The sequence below is a fragment of the Talpa europaea genome, assembly GCF_964194135.1.
Source record: "Talpa europaea genome assembly, chromosome: 8".
NCBI classification, from domain to species: domain Eukaryota; kingdom Metazoa; phylum Chordata; class Mammalia; order Eulipotyphla; family Talpidae; genus Talpa; species Talpa europaea.
Genome location: NC_140075.1, coordinates 89,353,882 through 89,366,176, shown reverse-complemented (window position 1 = coordinate 89,366,176; position 12,295 = coordinate 89,353,882). Strand labels below are relative to the sequence as shown.

Here is a 12,295-nt window from a genome sequence, read left to right as displayed (position 1 = left end):
CAATACTTGTGGCAACAAGGAGAGGACAACCTAAAAGACAGTTAAATGAGGGGACCATTTTCAACAATGCCAATCCCACTGCCAAGAACATTAAGATAGTTTGCAGTAACTTACTAAATGTTTGGCTTTGTAAAGATTTTGAAATTATTTTCCATAATCATGTGTACATTTGAGCATGGAGCTGACATGGCTGCTGCTCTCCCTGTCCCAACCCAAGTCCAAACACAACATGACTTGAAGGGCTATTTATCTGTTGCATCACACAACAAGCCAAACATTTCTTGTAACTTTGATAGTGATTTAAAGCAGTTCATAATTAAATATGAGCATTTTGTACAAGAACAATTACACTTTACAAAAAAAAAAACAAAAAATCATACAACAAAAATTGCTGGAGTCTGATTTACAACATGAATTATGGTTTGAAATCACGTTTACATAAGTCTCAAATTTACAAAAAAAAAATCAGTTCTGGGCTTGCTGTTGTACTGCTGAAGTTTTCTGGTGTGATCACTCTCACCCATCACATGCCCTTCTTTAAAGTTGAGGATGGATGTTTAAAAGGTTCAGTGAAGTTGAGCTGTACTCTCCTTTGGAGGTGAAGGAAAACTCCATGGCTAGATGAGCAGTTTCACCACATATCATCAGTTGACGTAGAGTCCTTTATAAATTAAGGAAACACAACAAGGAAATAAATAAAATTTTAGATGTGCTGATACATTACATCCTGGATAATGTAAAAATTTAGCAAAGTTGGCATTTAGAATATAAGGACTTTATACAGTACATAATATGTGTATGTTTGTATATAAAAATAGCAATATTTAATCTGTTCAGAGAATTGTTAACCTTTTGTTTTGGAATATTTGAAATATTATACTACCCATGAAGTTGACCAAATGACCAAATCAAAACTACTAAAAAGAATTTTTTTCCTCAACAAAACCCAATTTATTTTCAGAACATTATTTTTATAAGCTTCTACTGCAAATGAAGAGATTAAGACCTCAAGAAATATGAGATTTGAAGAGGCTTTATAATGCAATATACAAAATATTTCAGAGTTATACCTAAATGATTTTAAATTGCCACTCTTTGGAAAACAGCATACTACAAAAGAATTTTAACTGGAAACTTAACTGGAGACTATAACATCTAAATGTTGATTTATATAAACAGAATTCAATTCTTCAATATTTAAATGAAGTACATCAGTGATCCCGGCAAAGGCATGTCCAACTATTTAATGGAAATTGGCATTATGAAGTTCTGCTGCAACTGCTTACAAAACTCAGCCTAATTCAAGATTGAGTAGATAATTACAACTTCAAAAAAATGAATGGACGAAAACCTTCTAAAGTTGGCCATCTATAGAAGATTCAAATACACAGAATAATTCAAAGGAATTTTCTTCTTTTTTGAGAGAAGTGGTTATATCCTCAATCACTAGAACTATGGTAAGCAGAGTTCAGAACAGTCCAATCAATCAATCAACCAGCCAGGGTTATGTATGCAAGAATGGCTGCATTGAGTAACTCTGGAAAAACAGGAAGGATATGCATTTCAAGTGGAGGGGAAGGGAAAGCAGCGGGAGCTAAAATGTTACTTACAGTGTCATCGTTTTTGTAAGGATTCAGTCTATTGTAAACGGCTTCGATTATATTCCGCCTAAATTTTTAAAAGCAGAAAGTTAATTCTTCAAAGTATAAAATTATTTATCTCATAGCCAGATGTTCATTAATATGCCAAAGATAATCTCATAGTTTCTCGAGTTCTATTTCTTACTGTCAATAAGAGAGCCCCACTTTAAGATATCTGGGCCCCAATGTTAGAATAGAGGAAAAGGTAAATTTACTCTGAAATATACATACTATCAACCCAATTAGTAGAAGACAAAAGAAAAAAAAACAGCCTATATAGTGTACTCTTATGTGAACTCCTATGGTTATGAGTCAGCAATGGGAATGGCAGTTCTTGAAATAAAGTAACTAATATATTCTGGTTTAGAGTTAACTATTTTGAAGTAAAAGTTACTTCACTATCTATTGTAGTAAAATAATTTGATCTTTTTAACATTTATTTTCTGCTTTTCATAATGCCCCCTTTAAAAAGCTCTATTAAAACTTTAATGTCAAATGTAATATTTTCTTGACAAGTCTAGAAATTAGTTTTTGAATAGTATTTTGTCAACTAATCCAAAAATAGTATATTTATAAGTGATAGCCTCCCTATTTCTACAATTGATTTGGAATTTATACGCCAGTCATGTCACAGAAATGTTACAAGAAAAGGTTTCTAAAAACTAAAAGCTTCAAACAGGAATTTTTACAATTACTATTTAGTACAATGATTAAAAAGAACATAGTTTCACTTGTAATCAAGGAAATCAGTCAAAATCAAGTGGTAATCAATGAAACCAGTCAATATACCATATGCCAATTATGTATCTGAGGTAAAAAGTTTTAATTTTTGATCATAAAACTGCTTGAAGTCTCCATTTTAGTTCATAAAGACATAAGCTTAATATTTAACAAAGATTAATCCAGCATATGAAGTACAAAGGGGAAAAGGAAAGAAAGGCATCCTTCTATCTTCCTTCGCACCAAAAACTAACCAACCAGAAATAAACAACCAAAAACACTGGGAAAATCAGAGAGGTAGAAATATGACCAGATGGGATGAGAGCTAGATGCTTATCCCTGGGGTTTTACAGCATCCAGGGAGCCACCAAATCAAATTACAACAGTTGGAAAAATTAGGACACAGAATTTTGTGGTGCTGTAACTTAACTAAAAAATAATTCACTATATTATAGCAACGTAAGCCAACCCTCCACTAAAGACAGACTTTGGTGTAATTAGTCACAATGACATTCTGGTATCTATATTCTAAACAAGCATCATATATCACTACTGAAAAACAGTGAATCACATTTTGAGTATACAGATAATTGCATCCTTGAGAAATTAGGTAAACATGTGTGTACAAAGGACACCTAACATTTTCATTTACTGAGAGAAACTGAGAATATACAAAATGTAACTTACTTGCTTGCCAATTCACCCCCTGGTGGGAGGCTGGGGATGTTCTCACTGGCTAATGTGCGCATCACATGGACTAAGTCAGGGACTCCTTCCCCCTGCTTCTTTATGATTTCTGGGAATCAGAAGTACTTTTTTTGTAAGTGTTATCCAAATTTAATTTAAAAAAACTGAAACAAAGATAACTTAGGTTTTTAAAGATGGCATTTACCACATCTGAGATTTCCTAAACTGGTATAAAAGATCACCTTTGAAAATTTATGACAAAGGGGTGCGCAAAATGATACAAAAATCAAGGTAATTTCCAGATCAGCTTCAAAAAATAAAAATAAATGATAAAAATGTGAAAAAATTTCACATTAAGATCAGTATGTTACATAAGTAGGGATGGATATGTGTGTACAGATGAGAATATTCTTAAGATGCCAACTAGTCACTTCTGAGATCAGCTCCTCTTTTTACCACTGGAAACATGTTTTCTAAACTTTGCCTTGAAAATATACTGCACAATTTTTTAAAAAATAAACGTTTGAAAAAAGATAAACCTTTATTTAAGTACAGGGAATTTTTTGCTCTAACCCAATCATTTTTACATAAATACTTATATTTGCAAAGCATGTGCAGATTAGGTTATGTACTTAAACACCACTCTCAGCTTAGTTTTTGTCTATAGTATTTCTAAGCAAAAAAATAGATATATAATATGAACAAAGTCTGGATTGGAAAAAAAATCTAAATTCATTATAAACCATACAACTACATTTAAAGTTGTTAATTCCAAACCATCCAGTTATTAAATGGATATAATATCTGCAGTGTTGCCATGCAGATGCATGTTTTTCATACCACAGAACACCAACAATTATGTACCAACAACTTAAAGAACTCTCAAGCTATTCACTTTTTGCACTAGAAGTCTTTAGTTGGAGTTTTAGCACATTAATTCTAAATGCAAGATCATGCCAAAGGTACCTGTAAATTGTATGTTCAAGTTTTGTTCAATTTTTGGGTTTTCAATGTTTATTATAAGAAATTTTCTTTGTCATCATTGGACATCATTTGTAAATATAACAATGCATGTAAAGATCTTTCTTTAATCCAGTCTCAAATAATAACACTAGAGCCACATATTAAAAGACACACTGCTACCCATATTTCTTTAAATGGCTTGAATTATCATTTCAGAATAAAGGTCAAATTTTACCACCTATTTTTTGCCTTTTTAAAAAAAAGTCTTAAACTGAACAAAAAGCAAGGATCTCAGATTTGGTTTGCCAAGTTCCTTTATTGTTTAATCTTTAACATCTAGTATTATATTTATTCTACATGGTTCTAATGCTGGAAATTTGCTATACAAAAATAAAGGGATTTGATGTTTACCTAAACTGCACAATTTCACAATCTAGAGTTGTAACATACTTAACATACAGTCTCTGCTAAACCAATACAATTACTGGATTGATAACTAGATACATTAGAATGAACACTGATAATAAATTCAATCAATGATGGCTTCAGGTCTAAAAAACATTACTTTGAATCATCTATATTTGATGTATCTTACATCTCTTCTGATGAAATATAAATTAGGATATTTTAATTATGAAAAAAATGACATGAAGACAAATTCTTTAAAAAAAATTATGTAAGGCTTTGAAAACAATATTTCCCATTCCACATGGGACAATACACTTAAAACTATCTGATATTAATACTACACTAGTCTTGCTTGTTTCTGCTTTTAAAAGAGAAAAATAAATTTTAGGAAATAGTCCTTTGATTGTATTTTAAGTAGAACTGTAAAAAGACCAAATTTTTTTATTAAAGCATATATATGTATAGAAGATCTATGTTTCACACACACATAAACAAACACATTCTGCCCCTTCCCTTTCCCTCACCACCAAAGCTGAAGGATTCTATCAGTTATATCCAAATTAGCAACTAAAAGTTGGGGTGGTCAATAGCAAAGATTTTAAAAATATATACACAGAAATATAATCTTACATTGACTTAGAAGGACCACAACCTTAAGTGGTATAGTTTAAATTATGAGCTGAAATCTTTTTACAACCCAGAAGAGTCAAGTATTTAGAAGGGCACAGATAATAGGAAAGATGAAATGCTTTTGTCCTTTTCTATAGTGTGAAGTCAAATAGAATTCAAGGCAAATAAAGCGAGGTTTAGTAGGTCACAGCAACTTAATGGAGGCATATATTTAAAGAAAAAAAGAGTAAAAGGTATTTAGTGCCTGTTTTGGTAACTGACTGCATGCAGCATTTTATATTTTTTTACGACAAGTTAACTTTTTTTTAACAAATGCAGTTACATTCTTCTGTGTTTTTGAGTAGAGCAGCAGTTTTAATTAATGTAATATTTATTCTCTTGTTGCAGTCTCATCAGACCTACCTCAGTAAAGAATGTTTATGACATAATAGTCTCCAATTGAATAGTACAAGTATAACAACACTTCAACAATCAAAAATAGCGAGTATGTAAATGCTGTTCAGGTGGCAATTCTTGATAGATAAAAAGCAATATAAAACTATTATAACAAAATTATCTAAAGCAATTATTTAGAATTGCATTAAAAACTTACTTTAAAGAGTGCACACTAAAGAAAAAGGTAGTTTTTAAAACTTGATCCTATTTCATAGTAAATAAAATTAAAGTACTTACTTTTATTTCTTTAAATCAGTAAGAAAACATGTATGACCAACTTACTTTAAAGTGCCAATAAATTATCAACTTGAACCAATGTTATATGACTTGGTAGCATCTAAATATTTTACTTTACTGTATTTATAACTTAGATTGAGATGATTTAAAATGTAAAAATTCCAAGACCCAAGGTAATAGGGATGAAACAAACTTATTGAATAGTGTCCAATAAATGAAATACTAAAAAGTAATTATACATACTAGATATATCACTATCAAGTGGTGGGAGCAATAAAGACAAAATAGCAGCTTTAGATAACACTGAAAATCAAAAACAACCATGATTCTAATATCAGAAAGATTATAATTGATATCAAACAATAAAAAGGGAGAAAACAAAATTAAAGTGCATATTGTTAATAAGACAGGCACAGCAGGATATAATAGTGTAGTGCTTACATGCTATTAAAGATTTTAAGGTGCAAATTAATAACATCAGAAGCCCAAAATGCATTTTAACACTATTAAAGGCATGTGAAGTTTTTCTGCTTAAAGAAACTGCATAATCTACATGCTTATTGCATATATGCAGCACACTGTAATTCTCGGGGGGGGGGCTCTTAATATTTATACCAAGTAATAGCTGTATCAAAGATGACTTGATTTTTTTGAAATATTGAAAGACATTACACTTCAGAGTTACAAGTATCTTACTAATTGTCCAAAGTAACTTGTAGAATTATGACAACTATTTTTTGATTTTATTCAAAATTTACATATCTGCCAGCTAGAGACCCAATATATTTTCTTTTCAGGTCTATGTTGTCTAAGTGAGGAAATTTATGGCTTAAGCAAAACCCTGAAAGAATTTAAAATAAATTTTTCAAAACTATGGCACATGAAAATTGTTAATAATCAGAATCTTCAAGTTTTTTTTTTTAAAAAAAGGCTTAAAGTCACATACATCACTTCACACAGAAAGATGGTATTCAAATTACCACCATCATAAATAATCTGTTTATAGTTAAACCACAATCAGCCTTTCATGGCATAAAATTACTCATGCCAGTGAATTCATCAAGAATTTTAAAGCATACAAACACTTTTAGCCTTTTTAAACATAGTATCCTGAACAGACTGTACAGGACCCACACTGGTTGTTACAGCTAATGTAACTATAAGAAGACGATCACATACATCTAAACAGCTACTACAGAAATGCCCTTTCCCACTTTGTACACTAAACATTAAATGTCAAAGGCATGTAAAGGTCTAAAAGCTAAAATGTTAAAGTTTGATTGTGTTGATTTTCTTTAATAAAGCTACTTATTTTTTGTTAAATGATCCACCTTCTACTCTGCTTTCCAGGTACTTGTCCAACTCTGCCTCCTTCTTCACTGCTTCTGGGGATACTTTGGGTGCGTTTGGAAAACAGATCAGTATCACACTCATGTTGTCTCGACTTCCCTGGGAAGAAAAAGTTTGAGAAAATTATTTTCAGTTTTGTTTTGCTCTTCAAAGACTTTCAAATTTTTATAGCCATGCCAATTGTATTTATACTTGGTCTAAAATGGCTTGTATTTATACTTGGTCTAATGAAAACACATATTGCTTTTAAGGTGGAAAAAATATATATGCACATCGGGGGAACACCCCACATACAGTATAGCCAGCACTCCAAAAAGATGAGAAACACATGGGTTAAATCACACTCTAACAATTTTTCAAAATTTTAGAAAAAAAAATACCTAAACATTTACTGGAGGCCTACTTGAAGTGATCACACACACACACACACACACACACACACACACACACTTTCATTCAATTTAACAAAGGAAAAAAATCTAGTGGCATTCCTTACAACCGGATCTAACTTATAATTAATTATATGTATACCTGACCAATTTACATTTAAAATGTATTATAATTAGTTGTGGGGCTGATTGTTTCATAATAAGTAGAAACATGGACTTAGAAGATTACATATATAAAGTTTATGAAACAGTTTTAACTCTCACAGTTTAGAAAAATGACTTAATAGGGAGTATATTCATTTTTAAAGACATTTCATTTTTAAAGACATTTAGGTACTCCATGTTATTATTAAAATACTTGAAATGATGTTGACAACCCCACACTTTTCTTTCAATTAGGAATTGGAGCTTTTGCATTATTTTAAGATTTATTTATGTATACAAGAGCTGGGATATAGGCTAGAGGTGCAGGGGTTGGGGCGGGGGTGGCGTAGGGGGAGGGGGGAGGTACAAAGAGTCACCGGAGAGTGAGTAGGGAGCAGAACAGGCAGATTGACTGAAATACACTGCTGAGGGGAGCAGCTGGAGAGACAGGAGAGGTCTGCTGCGCCATGTGGGTTAGCTCCCCAGCCTGGGATGTGCTGCAGTGGCTGCTGATACCTATATAGTGCTGAGACTTAACCCCATGTGCCACAGGAAGGCCCTGGAGCTTTTACCTTTTAAGTATTTTAATTTCATTATATGGGAAAACTGACCTTATAATGTTAGTTTAAGCAATCCAAAATAATTTAACGTGAAAGATAATCTTGGGGGAAATTGCATAAAATGTGGCAAACAATAATTACTGAATAATTTATAAAATATACAACAGAATAAGTGGAATTGAGTCATAATTTGCTAATATTTGAATCTGGCAATTCTTTCAAGAAAACAGCTTTTATTTTAGCTAATAAGTAGTTAACTCTCAAGTGCTACAGAATAATCCCAACAAATGGATTCTATTTTCATGAATATTAAAAGGGACAAAGAACATTTACATTGTTGTTTGGTTCTCCCAAATTTAGAAATTAACTGCACTATCAAGTTGTTCCTCTATTGATTTTTTTAAACATGTGTTTGATGTCACATTAACTTATGTTGGATATTACATAAATCTGATTTCTAATTATCAGATTTTAATTAAGATTTTTTTTAAGATTTATTTATTCACGCACACAAGAATGGGGGTACAGGCCAGAGGTGCGGGCAGTAAGAGGATCCACCAGAGACAGAGTGGGGAACAGAACAGGCAGATTGACCGAAATACACTGCTGAGGGGAGCAGCAGGTGAGCCAGGAGAGGTCTGCTGCGCCATGTGGGTTGTGGGTTGCTCCCTGGTCGGGGATCGAACTCGCGCTGCAGTAGCTGCGGTTAGGTTCATAGGTTGCATCTTAACTCCTTGCGCCAGCAGGGAGGCCCATTAATTAAGATTTTTAAGTAGATCCAGCAGTGTGCATAAAACTGAAGTATAATGACATTCTACTTTTGCATATTAAAAGAAAATCAAATATTCTGAGCGTTATAAAATCAACATTTGTTAAAAAATCAATTTAGTTAATTATTAGAGACAAAACAGTGTGGAAGAAATAACACTGAATCTAAGGTAAGGGTTTATAATCTATTCCTAGTACTGCTACTGAAGTTTACAAATCTGTAGAAGTCATTTTCAACTTCTTTAGTAAAGCAAGCAACATGTATCAAGTACATACAATTTTGCTATACTAGGTATAGCATATATATACACACACACACACTATATATATATATATGTACACACACATCAGCATAATTTAATTCCTCAGTAGTCCTATGAGTTAGATACTATTATTTCCTCTCAATAGATGGGTTGAATAATTTGTTCAAAACTGTAGAGTGCAAAAGTAATAGAGGTAAATCTTCAGTTTCCTTGCCTGTAAAAATAAAGAGGCTGAACCAGTTTATGTACATATACAAACTAATTTGATCATCCCAAAGACCCCTTCAGACATGGTAATAGTGTTTCTTACCTTTTTTTACAATTAAAGAAACTGATTTTCCAGATAGTTTTAAACAGCTTACCTGAAGTCATACAGTCTCACACAAAGTTCTTCTGACTCCATATCCAAGGCTATTATTATTACATCACATCAAATGATCACTGGTCTTTCTGTTGGTGCTACAGATTCATTAGACCAGAGTCTCAAAGTAATTCCATAAATGTACTGATATTACATGCTTAAAATATTAAAAATTTTAATATGCACATATCATATATAGTATGTTATATGTACTATAATTGTTTATATATTAAAAATATTAAAATTCTAACACATAGACATCAAGGCCTAGCCTTCCCCACCCACTTTCTTTTCAATGATGTACTTTGATATAATCTCTTTACCTTTGATAATCTTCCCCCATATTCAAAAGCTCAAGTAGTCATGGTTACTAAAAGACTATAAACATTCAGACCATAATGTTTGCATATTTGGTAACTAGGTAATTTATTTCTAAAAAAATTCCTATATTTTCATAGAGTATCCTATGCTTGTGCCAAAAACTTATTACTAAGAACTACAGGGACTAAGATGATTCAATACTAGAGCAGTAATTAAAGATGACATAAAAATCACTTTAACTTTAATAAAAAAGTCTAGCTACCTTATACAAACAGGTGTCGACTACTTCATTGCAAACTTTCTCAAGGTCATCAGTGACTTCAAGTCTGGATCTTACAAAATCACAGAGCTCTTCATTTCCCATAACATCCCAAATACCATCACATGCAAGGATAATGAACTGATCATCTTCTTCAGATCTTTCAATATCATGGACTTCAGGCTCTGGTGAGACAAGCTGCTCTGTAGGACCTTTTCCATGAACACATTTGTAATCAAAGTCCCCAAGGGCCCTCGATACAGCCAGAGAGCCATTCACACGCTGAATCATTACAGAGCCACCTGCATTCTGAATTCGTTCTTTTTCCAGCGGATTACTTGGTTTGTGATCTTGTGTGAAGAAGTGAACTTTCCTGTTCCTACAAAGTAAACCTCTCGAGTCTCCACAGTTAATGAAATAAGTATGTTGAGGAGAAATTAAGACACCCACTGCTGTTGACCCACTTCTATCTGCACCATGTTTCTTCTCTGACATAACTCTCATGTGTTCATCAATCTCCAGAAAACCTGTTCTGATTCCATTCTTTACATTTTCCACAGAAGGTGCTCCTGCAGACCCTTTAAAATCCTGGTTATTGGTGATGTGATCTAACAAGTGCTCACAGCAGTATTTGGCAACCTGAGAACCAGCATGCCCATCGTATACAGCAAAGAATGACCATGTTTCAAGTCCACTTGGCAAACCGATCACAGCCGTATGTGCATCCTCCATTTCAACTCGCCAGCCTTGCATGCTACTTAGCCCATAACGCAACCCATTACCCTGCCCCTGGGCATTATGCTTTTCCATCTTTGGCTTATCTAAAAATGCTCCCATTATGTCTTGATCCTCTCGGTCTGCAAAGGAAGAGAAACAGAAAGTTACTAATTATCAGGGACACAAAACATATATCTAAGAACATTTTTAAGAGTGAAGGAGATACAAAAAACTTTAAATAAGAATTTTTAGCCCATGTGATAAGAGGACACTCACTGTATTGCTGGTATGCAATCTGGAGAGCAATAAGGGGGATATGGGGAAAAGGCTGATAAGGTACTGCTCAGCCTGGACAAGAGAAAACTAAACACCAGGATAAAGGTAACTGATCTGACACTCCACAAGGCACCACTTGAGGTAGAAAGGAGACTTGACGATGGCCTTCAGTTTACATCAACCACATAAAGCACTAAAGGGTACTGAACTTGGGAATCTCAGAACTAAGTTGAATGTGTATCAATCAAGGAAGTCAAATGAATTCACAGGATATACCAAAAACCTAATTCAAACACCTTAGCTGAACATTCAGATTTTCTAAGTTTGCATGCTCCTTCCTTAAGTCACTGCTCATTATCAGTCCCCTTAACTGGAATCCCTTACTCTTCCTCTCCACTTAAAGAAACAAGCATGCCCATCCTTTAATGTCAAGCTCAAATTCTACCTTTTCCATGATACAGTTATCAAATTACTTAAGTGGTACAGTCTCAATTTTCAAGTTGCAAGGCAATTATGCATATATTTAACAAAGCTTATATATACATATAACAAAACCTGGTAATAATATGTATTGTTATTTTTTTTTAAAGATTTACTTATGCATAAAAGAACTGGGGTACAGGCCAGAGGTGCGGGGGGTGAAAGGATTCACCAGAGACAGAATGGGGAACAGAACAGGCAGATGTACTGAAATATACTGCTGAGGGGAGCAGTGGGCAAGTCAGGAGAGGTCTGCTGCACCGTGTGGGTCAACTCCCTGGCCTGGGGATTGAACTAGTGCTGCAGTAGCTGCGGATAGCTTTGTAGTGCTGTGACCTAACCCCTTGCGCCACCAGGGAGGTCCTGTATTGTTACTATTATGTGCTGTGACCACTAGGTATAAATAGTAAGAGATCAGAGGGTCTAGGAACAGCCTGTAATCTTAGCTAATCTAATCCTTCCCCAATAAGGATTGGTCTGGTATATAAAGTTAGGATTTAGGTTGACCTCTATTTGAGTAATAGCCTAGGAATTTAGAGACTTGGGTCCAAGTCATCAAATGAGTCACAACTGAACTCAGAAATCTGAAAGGGCAGAATGAGATATAATACAGGTGAAAGAGATGGTTAGTAGAGCAAAGGGAGGGGGGAATGTACTTAGGTAAATCAGGAAGCAGTTCTGATTCCA

The 12,295-nt window shown here is 33.6% G+C and overlaps 1 protein-coding gene across 1 annotated transcript; it reads right to left on the bottom strand.

Moving 5' to 3' along the window:
• Window positions 1–631: 631 nt before the first annotated feature.
• PPM1A (protein phosphatase, Mg2+/Mn2+ dependent 1A) lies at window positions 632–11,104 on the bottom strand (the record flags this gene model as incomplete). The annotated part of the gene is made up of 5 exons (XM_084240656.1): window positions 10,139–11,104; window positions 7,052–7,169; window positions 3,048–3,156; window positions 1,611–1,668; window positions 632–661 (listed from the first exon to the last, which is right to left on the bottom strand). Exons 1-5 carry the CDS (start codon window positions 10,970–10,972, stop codon window positions 632–634), a joined length of 1,149 nt encoding a protein of 382 aa, XP_084096782.1. The 5' UTR covers window positions 10,973–11,104.
• Window positions 11,105–12,295: the final 1,191 nt, after the last annotated feature.